Source organism: Notechis scutatus, chromosome 6, assembly GCF_049901735.1.
Source record: "Notechis scutatus isolate UNSWTSFEM ecotype Mainland chromosome 6, rNotScu1.2, whole genome shotgun sequence".
Taxonomy (NCBI): Eukaryota; Metazoa; Chordata; class Lepidosauria; order Squamata; family Elapidae; genus Notechis; species Notechis scutatus.
In genome coordinates this window covers 73,110,540-73,125,757 of record NC_142014.1, presented here as the reverse complement: position 1 = coordinate 73,125,757, position 15,218 = coordinate 73,110,540, and the positions used below count along the sequence as shown (strand labels likewise).

The window sequence follows — 15,218 nt, the reverse complement described above, 5'->3', positions numbered from 1 at the left end:
TACAGGGGAAAAAAAATCCATATTTTAAACTCTAAAACTCGGTTGTTTTTCTTCCTAAAATCTCAGATAAGTTTGTGATCTCTGCAAACTCTGTTTGTTTTGTCTTGCGTCTCAGAACATGTCAACACACTTTGACTTTGTCCCCTGATAATACAAAAGAACATTTTCTTTTCTCGGTTTATTGCAGCCGAGCATTTATTCTTCTTTCGTTCTGACATTTCCATTGTGAGACCGGGAAGAAAAGCAATCTTTCAAAAACAGGTTTGTTTTTCCCCCCCTCTGTATACAGATAGTCTTCGACTTCTCCTCAAAGAGACACACGTGTTCTCAGCTCCCTTTCAGGACAGGTGGGCTTAGGGTGTCACTCAAAACTTTGTGATTCAAACTTTTGTGTAGTTTTGATCGTTTTCTTGGTCTAACATCAAGACCAGTCTTGCCTTCTTCCCTCAGGAGGATAAAGTGATTAAAAATGAATGCAGGTGTGAGGTGGGAGTAGAGACAAGAGCTGAAGCATCGAAGATGGAAGCAACATTTGTCCACTGATGTCTAAATGAGCTGAGGCATTGTTGGAACAATTATCCTTCTGGGTCCAATTCCAAGTGGGGAAAAAGACACTGGAAACATGGAGGCTGTTTGGAAAGATGGTTTTAATGGTGGACAGGATCACATGCCTTGGAGCTCCAAAGAAGGAAGGGCTGAGATGCTGAGAGTGCCTGGGTTTTATACCCTCTGTTGGGATTTGAATTTGAGCTTGTATTCTGATTGGTTGTCAGACTCCCATGGAGGCCATGCAGGGGCCACTCTGTAGGCTGTCCTGAGTTCCAGGCTTGGTTGAGCCTTGCTGGATGATGATGTAATGAAAGGGCTTTGGGCAATTCCTATTATAGCTCTACCTGGAGATCTTTATTATGTAAAATAGGCTGGCCTAGGCCAGAGTAATGGTCCATTAGCAAAGGTGTGGTGGGGCTGAGTTTCTGCTTCTGAGGTGAGTTTCTGCTTTTGAATTTCTACTCTTTTTAGGGGAAATATTCTGCCTTTTTAAATATTTCCTAGAATATTTCAATTTTCTAGGAAAGGGATAGGTTTTAACTTTCAACAGGATCCATATCCTCTTAAAAAGTTTACATGGAAAGTTGGCTGGCAAAATCAAGGTTACAGGTAGTCCTCAACTTACAACGGTTCATTTAATGACCATTCAAACCTACAGCAGCCCTGAAAAAAGTGACTCAGGATCATTTTTCACACTTACGACCTTTGTAGCATCCCCATGATCATGCGATCAAAATTCAGCTGCTTGGCCACTGGTTCATACTTATGACCATTGCCATGTCCCCTTTTGTCCCCTTTAAAATAATAGCTGGAGAGATTTTGCTATGTTCAAATCTCATGGAGAAGAAATGAGGTTGGGTTGAAGTAAGAGAAATGTAATTCTAGATTTTTCTTCTTCATACAAAGACTATCCAGGGCAATATTTTTCTGGAAAAAAAATGAATATTTTCATATTTCAGAGCTACCTAAAACTTTACCCAGAGAGGGATATTCTGATATTTTCCTCAAAACAGCCTGCTCTTTTGACACAATCCCACGAGGTACCAATCTGGTTTCATATTGACCTTAGAAATTGCATTAGAATTGGGGGAATGAACTTTACGTTCTATCTAGCTTTGAACAATCAAAACTGGTACCAGTTCTCATACAAGGGATTGAAATGGAGACTTTTTTTAAGGTCAGGCATCATCACAATTCTATTACCCTTCCCTTTATTATTATTTTTAAAAAATAACAATAATTTCTTGAAAAGATATTTTCTTTTTAATTATTTTCGTTCACCACTGATTTTCAATAGCTAAACCTATTCAGGATTGCTAAAGGAAGAGGGTTTATTTTTTCTAAAAAAAAAAAAAAAAAGGATTGGTGGCCAGGAATAAGATCTGCTTATAGATTTAGCTGGCAAATGGCAGATAACACAGGGAGGAGGAGGAGAAAGGCTTGAGCAATGAGAATAAATGAAGAAGTTGAAAGCATTTGTTTCCACACAGATTCCATGTGCAACTTGGCATCGTCGTCATAAAGAAGAGTTTAATCAAAAGTCTCCAAGGAGCCAACACAAAAGAAACCCTTGTACTGCCAGCTTTGGTGTAGTGAAAGAAACACCTGCTACGCACAACAAAAAGAGAAGCAGACAATGGGTGTAGAAGAAAAACCTCCAACAAATAATGGGACTGGTTTGGTGGCTTTCTTCTCTTCTCCCCCCCACACTCCCTAGGTGTAATCCCTATTCTGCTTACTCTGGAGTATTCTCAATGATTTCAAATAGAAGCGCTTAGAAAGGAACCTTTTTTTTTTAGTTTTTGGAAATAAAGACAGAGGAAAAATAGATGAATATTCATGGGGAAATCTCAGCAAATTGGGTAAAGGATGAAAAAGGAGTCCAAGGCTTCAGGACAATGAGGTCCATGGTCAAAAGCATTACTGCTCAGCCATTTTGGGGGTCCCAAAAAGTTCTTGGTCTGGTCTGATGGCCTCCAAATGTTTGCCATAATTCCTGCAATTAACTACGCAGGTTGGAGTTTTTGGGGGAACTAAAATTTCAATAGGTAACATGCTGACAATCCTAACTCTAGTTTCTTCTCCCCTTTTATAACTGCATTTATTTATTATATAGCCTGCAGATATTTTTTACAAATAACTCAAGGTGGCAAACAACGTACCTCCCTTCTCCTATTTTCCCCACAATAACAACAGCCCTGTGAGGTAAGTTGGGCTGAGAGACAGTGACTCATACAAAGTCACCTAGCTGACTTTTGTGCCTAAGATGAGACTAGAACTCACAGTCTCCCAGTGACTTGGCCAAAGTCACCCAGGCGTCTTTCACGCTTAAGGCAGGTCTAGAACCCATGGTTTCCTGGGGATTGGTCAAAAGTCACCTAGTCGGATTTACTAATACAATCAGGGATATTGGAAAATCCAAGTTGCATCTGGGAATTAAATTGGAAATCTCAGAAGTAAAAAGTAACAGAAATATAAGCATCTGATAGGTTATATTGATACCAGCAATACTTTTAAAGGAAATATAACTATATAGGACCTGGATTGTATCACCAGGGATTGAAGAAATCAAAGAATAATTGCATTTGAGGATGGAATAAGCTGAAAAGTAGCTTGGGGTGTATTTCACAGTGGATGTGATCAGAAAAATCATGCCATCTATATATTCACTCAATGCAAAATATATATATGTCTATTTCTAAAAATTAACATCTTTATGTGATATCAAAAAATTCTGCTAAATGCCACAGGAATTTGTTTGGCAAATGTTTATCCTCTGTCTTAAAACCAAAATGTTTTGCGTGCAGGAAGAATGAGACAGAAATGTAATTGCTAATAAGAAAACCAGATTTCAAATTGCATTGTACCACTAAACCCAATGTGATGGCTCATTAAAAATTATCCCTGCAAAATTTAATGGGGGCTAGAAATCCTAGAACCATGATGGCGAACCTATGGCATGCGTGCAACAGGTGGCACGCAGAGCCATTTGTACCGGCACGCGAGCTGCAGGTAAACTTACCTCACTGCGCATGTGTGCACCTCACAGCTGATTTTTGGTTGGTTTGAGGCCTTTTTTGGTCTTCCAGAGGCTTCAGGAAAGCTTCTGCAGGCTTCTGCAGGCTTTTCAGGCCAAAACTAGGCCCGTTTCATCACTTCCTGTTTTTCCGGAAATACTGGAACGGGCCTAGTTTTCGGCCTGAAAAGCCTGCAGAAGCCTGCAGAAAACTTCCTGAAGCCTCTGGGAGGTTGAAAAAGGCCTCAAACCGGCTGAAAACCAGCTGTGAGGTGCAGGGCAGGTAAAGGGGTGGCAGGGTGGGTGGGGATTGCATGTGCATGCATAGGGGGCATGGGGGGCACACATTGCCTTCTGGGTGCTGGCATGCGAGTGCAAGCATGCAAGCGCATGCTCAATTTTTGGCACAGGAGCCCAAAAAGGTTAGCCACCACTGCCCTAGAAAATGTACAACGTAACTAATCAGAAAAAGAAACCTTCTATAGAGACTTCAGGTTATACTTGCTAAACAATCACGTCCTACAAATAAAAGAACAGTGGACACTGTCTTGTCTTTAAAGAAACAGTGTGTAAAAGGAAAGCTACCGTGATGCTTTCAATGGGGCGGGGTGGATGAATCATTTGGTGGGGCACTTACATTTCTTGTGAGTCACTCTGGACAAGTCTCAACAGTTTGTTAGCAAAGAGGCTACAGGCAAAATGTCAAAATTGCCCATACAGGATCGAAGTTAATACAATGCAGCATTGTTCATTTTAGCTGAGGGTCGGTCAACTTCTTCACTTTAGGAAGGCACTGTTTTCCAGGCGATGCTGCATCAATCAGAATCTAATTTTGTAACTCCATAGAAGTTCCAAACATAATAAAAATGTCCAGAACTGAGAACTTCTCTTTTGCCCATAAGGGGGGCATAAAAATAATCTATGCCTATTTTTAATATTATTAAGCATTAAGTAATATGAATAAGCATTCCCAAAATATAAGCACGGAATAAACTGATCAGCCTTATCTTAGGTACCTTCTTATCCCATACATAAAAATCACACTTGAACACAATTTTGACATTAGATGTTGCCTTTATAAAAGGAGGGCCGAAGTCTATGCTACAAATGTCAGGATGTACACAACCAGATGTCCCTAGAATGGTTGCTGGAATTGGGTTTGTCTAGTTTGGTGAAAAGGACTAGGGGTGACATCATAGCAGTATTCCAATATCTCAGGGGCTGCCAAAAAGAAAAGGGAGTCAAGCTATTCTCCAAAGCACCTGAGGGCAGGATAAGAAGCAATGGGTGGAAACTAACCAAGGAGAGAAGCAACCTAAAACCAAGGAGAAATTTCCAGATAGTAAGAACAATTAATCAGTGGAACAACTTGCCTCCATTTAGTTGGACATTTTGGACTCAATTGTGGTTGTGAGTTGAGTAAAAATTCCCTGTACCAGAAATTCCACATAATCCAATGAACCTCATGGATATATAGCATAAGAAGTTGGTAGGGGTGTGCTGTGCTTCGACCTGAGACTGAAAAGGTGTTGTGTAATGAGGATGGACATATTATCAGCCCAAAATGTTCTTTCCCAGGACTGTGGATGTCTATTGTGTGATCCCATGAAAAGATGCAGCTGCTTTAAGAAGGAACCATAAGTGCAGTAGGCTGTACTCACACCTTCCCCCAAACACCTTGTCATATACCTCACTACTGCTTCCTTAACTCAAATGTGTATCATCCAGGATCACATGGCTACTATGAAAATCCAGAAAAAGATGCAGCTGCTTTAAAGAGCTGTTAGCAAGTGCTTCATGCATACCAGGCCCTCTCCAAAATAAATATTTTAGGTTTGGATTTAAAGGGTAGCAAATCCCTAGAGGTTGCTTTCTACTATCTCTCTATCCAACTTGTTGCCTGCAATGTTAATTTTTTTTTAATAGACTGAACACAGGAAATAGTTTGCAAATTAGCAACTCCACCTACTCATGAGTTGGTGGAATGAAAAGTTCAAAATAACTGATAAATGAGAATATTTGTAGCTCAGGGTTGAACTGAGGGGTTCTTGGTGTTCTCTGATCTTGGCTGCAAACTTGGTCGCAGACATTTCATTACCAAACTAAGTAACATCATCAGCGTTGTTCACTCAGTTCAAAATAAAATTCACAGGGAAGAAGGCCAGGCAAAGCTTCTCCGAACTGCTCAAAAATTCTGCTACTGGTTCTCCAGACCCTGTCAGAACTGGCTGAATACCATCTCTGATGCTCTCCTTTTCGGGAAACAAAGAGAAACTTTGTGATGTCGCCCTATTGCCCTTATTTTCCCCCCCGAAAGATGGAGGGCTACGAAATTGATTTCGCCGTGTCTCCCAGTGCTTCCCGGAGGCTGACGGATGTGAGATGTGATTCGGAACATGCCAAGGCATCTGAATGGCTCAAAGTCCTTTTCTTGTTCGGCTGCACATTCCTTGATAAGCTGCAAAGCTTCCCACTTATCAGTCACTCAAAGTGACTGCGGCTGTCACTTGTGTACAAAGCGCAATCAGTTTGGAAGCACCGACACCGGCATTTTTCTTCTCAGCTTGAAGCAAACACGTTTTGACTGCTAGTCATTCAATTTTAAAGCATCGTCAATTAAGGGGCCGACGGAGATATAAAGAAAACAACGTCCTAAATTCCTTCACCAGCCAGCGGTAGAAAAAAATTATTGTTACCTTGCTCAAATCATCTCTCTCTCTCTCTCTCTCTCTCTCTCTCTCTCTCTCTCTCCCCTCTCCCTTTTTCACCTTCCCTCAGCAGAAACTGCCTTTTCTGGCTGCCAAGGAAAAGTGCCCATGTCTCCATGTTCTCCACATGGTTGAGATGCGAATCATATGGCGCATTCATGCTCCCCATCGCAGGTCAGTTCAATGGACAAGAGTTTTCGTCTCCTCTCTTTGCCCCCTTGGCGTCATGCTGGGCCATTCCATATGCACAGCATATGGTGGGAAATAAATAAATAAAATAAAAAGCGCTCTTCAAAATGCCCGCGGTGTAAGAGATGCCTGGGAGTTGGCCACGTTGCAAAAGAGCGGTGGGCAGGAGAAGCAAATATCCTTCTTCCCAAGAAGGACGGAGGCTGGAAACCAACACATTTGTTCCAAGGCAGCCTGAAGCCCAGAATGCAGGGAAACGCATTTTGTAGAAAGACCTCACGAACCTCACTGGATACAAAAATGAGGGCAGGGAATCCTAGGATGGGCTTTGTAGGTAGATGGGTAGAACTGGGTCCTGGGTTAGCTAGGGATTTTCTAGGTCAGGCACTTGGTTTGCTTCCTGGTGTGTTACCAGCACAAGTTGAGGGAAGGGGAAATGAAGTAGACCATTAGCTCTATGAGATATAAGGGACCCCTGTATATATATATATATTTTTAAATCACTGTTTAGCATGATCAGCTCAGTGCATTGGGAGGTTCAAATGTTAGATTAAAATAAAGTAACAAAAAGGGAGGGAGGGAGGGAGGGGGAGGGAAGGAAGGAAAATGGGGGAGGGAGGGAGGAGAATGGAGGGAGGGAGAGAGGGAGGGAAGAAGGATGGATGGAAGGAAGGAAGGAAGAGAATGGAGGGAGGGAGGGAGGATGGAAGGATGGAAGGAAGGAGAATGGGGGATGGAGGGAGAGAGGATGGAAAGAAGGGGGAGGGAGAGAGGAAGGAGAATGGGGGAGGAAGGGAGGGGAATGGGGGAGGGAGGATGGAAGGATGGAAGGATGGAGGAAGGGAGGAAGGAAGGGGAATGGAGGGAGGAAAGATGGAGGGAAGGAGGATGGGTGGGTGGAAGGAAGGAAGGAAGGAAAATGGAGGAAGGAGGGAGGATGGAAGGAAGGAGAATGGGGATGAGGGGCAGGAAGGGAATGGAGGAGGAGGATGGAAGGGGAGGAGAGGAAGGAAATGGGGAGTGGGGAGGAATGGTGGAGGAGGATGGAGGAAGGAAGGAGGGAGGAAGGAAGGAAGGAAGGAAATGGGGGATGAAGGAGGAGGCAGGAAGGGGAATGGAGGGAGAGAGGAGGGAGAGGGATGGAAAGAAGGGGAGGGAGAGAGGAAGGAGAATGGGGAGTGGGGGGAGGGGAATGGTGGGAGGGAGGATGGAGGGAAGGAGGATGGGTGGGTGGAAGGAAGGAAGGAAGGAAGGAAAATGGAGGGAAGGAGGGAGGATGGAAGGAAGGAAGGAGAATGGGGGAGGGAGGATGGAAGGATGGAAGGAAGGAGAATGGGGGATGGAGGGAGGCGGGAAGGGGAATGGAGGGAGAGAGGATGGAAAGAAGGGGGAGGGAGAGAGGAAGGAGAATGGGGCAGGGAGGGAGGGGAATGGAGGGAGGGCGGATGGAAGGATGGAGGAAGGGAGGAAGGAAGGGGAATGGAGGGAGGAAGGATGGAGGGAAGGAGGATGGGTGGGTGGAAGGAAGGAAGGAAGGAAAATGGAGGGAAGGAGGGAGGATGGAAGGAAGGAGAATGGGGGATGAAGGGAGGCAGGAAGGGGAATGGAGGGAGAGAGGATGGAAAGAAGGGGGGGAGAGGAAGGAGAATGGGGGAGGGGGAGGGAATGGTGGGAGGGAGGATGGAGGGAAGGAGGATGGGTGGGTGGAAGGAAGGAAGGAAGGAAAATGGAGGGAAGGAGGGAGGATGGAAGGAAGGAAGGAGAATGGGGGAGGGAGGATGGAAGGATGGAAGGAAGGAGAATGGGGATGGAGGGAGGCGGAAGGGAATGGAGGGAGAGATGGAAAGAAGGGGAGGGAGAGAGGAAGGAGAATGGGGCAGGAGGGAGGGGAATGGAGGGAGGGCGGATGGAAGGATGGAGGAAGGGAGGAAGGAAGGGGAATGGAGGGAGGAAGGATGGAGGAAGGAGGATGGATGGGTGGAAGGAAGGAAGGAAGGAAGGAAGGAAGGAAGGAAGGAAGGAAGGAAGGAAGGAAGGAAGGAAGCCAAGGGCATTCACAGCAAGCTATGGCATGGCATGGCATGGCATTTGGGAGTTTGCCAAGCTGTCACTACTCTCTAAGAGCAGGTGGTAGCTGTGGGTAAAAAGGCTTCTGCACAACTTTGGATTGTACTTTAGTGCCCATTCCAGGACTGGGGAAGCTCTGCTCAAGGTCACTCATGTCCTTGCGATGTCCAGACTGGATTGGTGCAACGTGCTTTACATGGGCTGTTCTTGAGCTACATTCAGAAGCTTCCAATAGTGCAGAATGTTGATGGTGTAGATAGCTACTGGCACCGATTACTTTGACTATGAGACACCATTGCTGTGCAAGCGCTACTGACTGCTGGCGTGTGCAATTCAAGGTTGCCACCTTTAAAGACCACCTTGGCTTGGGATCAGGTGATTTACGGCAGGGGTCTCCAACCTTAGCAACTTTAAGACTTGTGGACTTCAACTCCCAGAATTCCACAAGTCTTAAAGTTGCCAAGGTTGGAGACCCCGATTTACGGTAATGTCTCTTCCCAGATGTCTTGTCTTGGTCCTACCTGATGAGGGACATGCTCCGGCTACTTTTGATTTGTGGGCACCAGAAAGAGAGAGCCTTTTGTGTTATGGTGCCCAGTCTTTGCAACATCTTTCTCCCTAAGATTGTCCCTGTCCCTCAGGACTTTCCACAAGGCCTTGAAGTTTTGGCTTTATGTCTAAATCTGGAGTGGGATAGAGGCTCTCCCCTGGCTGCGGGGATAAATTGGTTGGATGACGGCTGGCCGCTACATGTTTTGTTTTATACAGTGTGTTTTATGAATTTTATTTATTGAGTTTTAAGCCACATATATAAAGCAGCTATATAAATCAGCAGCTACATAAATCAAATTGGTCCATCAATAAATCAATCCTCTGACAATACCACTCTCAAAAAATTAGGATAGTTTATGAAATATAAATTAAAATCAATGAACACTTCACACGGCATGCACGAGAATTACTGTGAAGTTAGGAAGCTTTAATAGAAAATTGGCTCCAGAAAGTAGGATTTTAAATGATGGAGGAGGAGGAGGAGGAGGAGGAGGAGGAGGAGGAGGAGGAGGAGGAGGAGGAGGAGGAAGAGGAACAACTATTGTCTGCATCTTAAATATTCAAACCATGATGTTTTAACATTGATTTTAGTGTCATTTTCTCACCATTCTGTCAACTTTGTGATCAGAATGAGCAGAATTTGGAAAAGCAGTTGGAAAAGAGCTCCAAAAAACAATGAACTAAACCCAGATCTTCTGCTGCACTGAGGATGATGGACAAGTTACTGCTTCTAGTAGTAAAAAAAAGTCTCCAGAAAATATCCTTCGCTGGACCTGTTTATAGCCCTAACTTTCCCAATGTACAGAAATCTATTTTTTCCTCTCTCTTCTCTTTTTATTATGTGAGAACCAATCAACCAATCAAGGAACATAGTAAGGACATTTGCATAACCCTGTGCCACAGAAGACGATGCAAAGAGATAGGTATTGTTTTCTAAACGTTATCCTACCTACTGTCACAGAATAGGATTTAGAGCCACAACAGAAATAATTCCCCATCACCTGTATGGTTGGCTACGTGAGAGATGACACTGCCCACATGCTATGATTTTTTTTTCCACAAAAAATGTTTCTGGGTGAATGGGCTTCCCATTGTGAGAAGGAACATTTATGTACGGTACCAATGCTACCAAGCAAATGAACGGGGTTCCACAAAGGGGTGGGCTTCAAAATTTTTTGCAAAGTGTTCTCTACCCAGTTGCTGGGTGGGTGTGGCCATAATGGGTGTGGCCTAGTTGGCCTCCTGCATCACGACAGGGAGTGGGGGCGTTTTTTGCTCTCCCCAGGCTCCGGAGGGTTTCCTCGAGCTTCCGGGAGGGCGAAAATGCTCTGGAGGCTCTCTGGAAGCCAGAAACAGGCCCATTTCTGGGAGGCCCATTTTTCCCCCTTCCCAAGCCTCCACGGGCATCCTGCACTTACCTGCATCCAAAACAGGCCACGTGGGGGACTCCTGGGAGGAGGGGGCAGGGTCGGCGGAGCCAGCCAGGAGTGGGACTTGGGGGCTCTCCGAATTGCACAGAATCTTAGCTAAGGGCTCTCCCGAACCCCTGCGAATCCCCCAGCAGCCCACCTCTGGTTCCGCGGATGTGATAAATGTGTCTCCAAAAAAAAAAAAAACCACCTCTGCAGATGTTTTTTCCAAGAAAAGCAGCTGTTCATTTAACACCACGCGCATCACAGAAAATTAACTTGTGGTTACCAACGTTGTGAAGATGCCTTTAAATCAACTGGGCTTGGTTATGTCTCCTTCAACCCATGTGTGTCTCCTTAGGCGCTTTCCATCCGGCTTTCAATGGGCCTCACTCATATGGAATTCAACCAGTTTGTTCAAATATACACGCCAACCTCAAGCCACAAACCTGAATTTAAACCTGACATCCGTTTACATATATGGAACCCAGGGGTGGGATTCAAAAAATCCCAGCAATTGGTTCGCTGCCCGGTTGCTGGGTGGGCGGGGTCATGGTGGACGGGGCCTACCGGACCTTCCTGTTTTTGGCTTCTGCTGGGCCTCCAGAGCCCGGGGGAGGCCATTTTTGCACTCCCAAGGGTCTAGAGGCCTCCCCGGGGCCTCTGGGATGGCGAAAACAACCTCCCTGGCCTCTGGAAGCCCTATGGAAGTAGGCCCGTTTTGCAACTTCGAATTTTCCGGGAAGGCCATTTTTCACCCTCCCATGGGTCCAGAGGCCTCCCCCAGCCCTCTGGAAGGGCAAAAACGGCCTCTCCCGGGCTCTGGAGGCCCTCCGGTAGCCAGAAACAGGCCCGTTTCCGGACTTCCAAAAGACCCCTTTCCCCCCCTCACAGAGTCTCCAACGCAGACCCTACATTTACCTCCATTGAAAATGGGCCGCGTGGAGACTCCTGAGAGGTGAGGGGCCAGCCGGTCAGTTGAAATACTGGTTCAGCAAACCAGGTGTAACTTTAACATCTGGTTCGCCCGAACTGGTCCGAACCAGTAGAATCCCACCCCTGACGGAACCCCTCTGTTAATGACTGGCACTGCATCTCTGAATTGAAGACAGTGAAAAGGAATGCAAAAACGGAGTTGAATAATTGAAATAATGGACAGATTCATAATCTCTGACCTGGATCTGTTGCTGAAGCAGGTTGATTTTGTGTTGTTGTTGCAGAAGTTGCTGCTGCTGTCTTGCAATCTGTAGGGTCAACACATGTACATGTAATTTAATAGCGCGTGCATGTATGTATGTTTGCATCTGTGCGTGTCTGTCTCAGAAGACCAATGATTCTAAATGCGCTTAGATCTTTGCCCATAAACAGTCTTGTTCAAATTAAAACCATTGATACATCCATTCTATTATATCCAATAAAGTATTGATTATGTGTAGCAGTCATAGTTGAAAAGTTGTTCTTACACTGGGGAAAAAAAAGGTGATTTGGGATGGGGGTGGCTGGAACATATTTTCTCATCCAATTCTAAGAATATTAGAAGGCTTGTGATGGATGACACAATGGTAAATACCCATGAAAGCAGTAGCATTTTCTAATTTATGTTCCTCAGCCACTGATAGCATAGAAGTTGACGTTCACCATCTTAATGATAAGTAGTCACTGATCACTTCAACCCCCATAAATTAATTTAATTCCTTTTAATTTTGTCCAAGTTACTGATTGTATCTCCATTTTTTTTTTTTTTTTGCCCTGCATTGATCTTTTGATCCTACAAAATTATCTTGATTTTGTTCAGGGTGGAAGAAGGAGCCTTTTTTTTAGTCTGTATGTAGTAAAAACTGTTTTATTATTAAACTATTAAATTTAAAATGATGATGAAATGTAACAGTAAACTTAAAATAAAGTTGTTAAAACCTATTTCATAAATGAGGTGGAGAAAATTTCAGATTCGGATTAAAGGGGGACAAAAAACCCCCAAACCTCTAGAACCATTCAAATGGAAGATCCATTCAGATATTTAGGTTAAGCCAGGGTTTCTTAACCTTGGCAGCTTGCAGATGGATGGACTTCAATTCCCAGAATTCCCCTGCCAACTAGGGGGAATTCTGTCCCCTCCCCCCCCCCAGCCACCCAAGCTGCCAAGGTTGAGAAATACTGGTTTAAGCCAAGAGTGAATGTTACCAAATTCCAATTCCTCCAATTCCAGGTCAGTTTGTCCAATCTGGAAAGAAGCCCATTTTTTACTCCACTATAAATGAATTCTAGATCTACATTTGGGAAGATTCCAATTTTGCTGAAGCGGAATTTGCCTCCTCTGTCAGACGTGAACTAGACAATGAGGTTGGCTTAGTCCAAGGGTCTTCAAACGTGGCAAGTTTAAGATTTGTGGACTTCAACTCCCAGAATTCTTGAGCTAACATGACTGGAAGAGAGAATTCTGGGAGTTGAAGTCCACAAATCTTAAACCTGTCAAGTTTGAAGACTCCTGACTTAGTATGTTATGCCAATCCACATCATGATTGCTTATGGTTGAGTGTGATATAGGCAAGCACAGACAATTAAGTTGAATAAACCATGGCTCAGTTAAACATGGGCAGGACTGTCCAGTGAATTTACCCAATAAATTTCAGAAGGGAAGAAGACTCGAGATTTTACTGCGCATTATTACTATTATCACAGTACGAGAAAGTATCAGAAGCCAAATATCCATGTGAAAACACTTTATACATAGTCAAGTCAGGAATTCTGAAGACGTTTTAAGTACAAATAGTCCTTGACTTATAGCCATTCACAATGACCTTTTGAAGTTACAACAGCATTGGGGGAAAAAAGCAATTTATGACCATTTTTGGCACTTACAACTGTTGCAGCATCTCCAAGGTCACATGACCAAAATTTGGGCATGGTTGGCATGAATTTAGTACAGTTGCACTGTCCTGGGGTCATATTTGTTGAAACGATCCTCAACTTACAATGGTTCATTTAGTGACCATTTGAAGTTAAGATAGCACTGAAAAAAGTGAGCTTTGATCGATTTTCTCACGACCGTTGCAGCATCTCCATGGTAACATTATCAAAATCCAGACTTTTGACAACTGACTCATATTAATGACGGTTGCAGTGTCCGGGGTCATGCGATCTCCTTTTGTGACCTTCTGACCAGCGAAGTCAATGGGGAAGCCAGATTCACTCCACCATTGTGTTGCTAACTAAAACAACTGCACTGATTCCCTTAACAACTGTGGCAAGAAAGGTCGTAAAATGAGGCAAAGCTCACTTAACAAGTGTCTTCACTTAGCAAGAGAAACATTGGCTCAATGGAAGTCGTAAGTCGAGGACTACCTGCATTATAAAATGTAATGGAGTCAGATATTTAATAGGTTTAAACCATGGGTCAGCAGACTTAAACACTCAAAGAGCCACAGAGGTCCTAACTGGAAGCCCCCTGTTCAATTCTGGAGCCCACCAGACTCTATGGTGGTTCCCCCAACCATAGAGTCTCCTCCTAGTACGGTGTCCTTTTTCCTCTACCTGCCTTAACCAAAAGGCCTCTCAATTGTGGAGCCGACCAGCAACAGGGAGCTGCAGCAGGGGGATAAAAGAGCCACATGCGGCTCCAGAGCCGAAGGTTGCTGACCAGTGGTGGTATTTTACCGGTTCGGCCTGCCAGTAGCGGCGATGAGCAGTGGAGACAGAACCAGTTCTCTCTGCCACTCTGCTGTTGGGCCCTCCTGCCCGCCTGCCCAGGCTTTTATCCTCTGGTTTTGAAGTGCAGCTGCTTTGCGTGGCACAGAAGAGTGCCGCGCGCCAGCTGCTGAGGTGACAGGAAGAGAGCAGGCTTGCAGGAAGTGAGTTGGAACGCCTCTATGCCTGTGCAAAGGCCTCTGCGCCTGCACAAAGTGTGAGTTTGGCATACACATGCACGCAAAGTGTGTGCACACGCGCAAAGTGCGCCCACCAAGCCATGCCCACCAAACCGGTGGTAAAACGTTTTGATTCCCACCGCTGGTTGCTGACCCCTGGTTTAAACTGAAAGAGTGGGGAGTGCCTTGCCCCTAATCTTCTCTTTCAACCCTACTCTTTCGATAAGGGTACATGGGGTCACCCCCCGATCTTTGGGGCAGGGAAGTAAGAGCAGGGCTTGTGGGGGTGGCTTTAAGAACCCCACTTCTAATATAGTCTGCACAATTTGGACAATATCATTATGTCAAAAAACTCTGGGATCTCTTCCTCTCTTCCACCGCGTGCTGAAAATAACACCTCCCGTTGTATATTCCGTTGAACTTCTTTTTTTAAAAAAAAATCTTCCAGCTCTCCAGTTCCATTCTGGGAACAGTTCCGTGAACATTTCAGCCCTCTTAGAAATAAGGACGCGTTAATAGAGTGCTAATCTCCTGCCTCCCCGATGCCAGAGCAGGACTAGATTAAAAGTCCCTTTTAATAACCTGCTCACCTGTTCTTGCTGCTGCTTGGCCAGCTCCATTTGCTGGCGCTGCTTCTCAATTTGCGAGGCCGCCAATTTCTTCTGCTCATCGTGAGCCGCCAGCAGCTGCTCCCGCAAACTGGTCAGCTGATTGATCATGCCCATAAGCTGCCTCTCTTTCTCAGCTAGGCTCTCTGGAGTCCCTGAGCATCATATGGTGAGCAAAAAAAAAAAAAGGCAAAAGGAGAAAGAGGAGAGGGAGAATCAGAAATGAGATCTGGGTACGGTTCCAAGACAACGTGCCT

General features: G+C 44.8%; 1 protein-coding gene across 8 annotated transcripts in view; it reads right to left on the bottom strand.

Annotated features, from left to right (window-relative positions):
- Positions 1 to 15,218, bottom strand: part of SOX5 (SRY-box transcription factor 5) — a 1,042,959-nt gene that overhangs the window by 247,742 nt on the left and 779,999 nt on the right. For all 8 annotated transcript variants that reach the window (XM_087968772.1, XM_087968773.1, XM_087968768.1 and 5 more), the window contains 2 exons: positions 14,944 to 15,116; positions 11,666 to 11,734 (listed from right to left, as the gene is read on the bottom strand). In XM_087968772.1, coding sequence (XP_087824898.1) covers positions 11,666 to 11,734; positions 14,944 to 15,116 — 242 coding nt within the window. The remainder of the gene's footprint in view (positions 1 to 11,665; positions 11,735 to 14,943; positions 15,117 to 15,218) is intronic.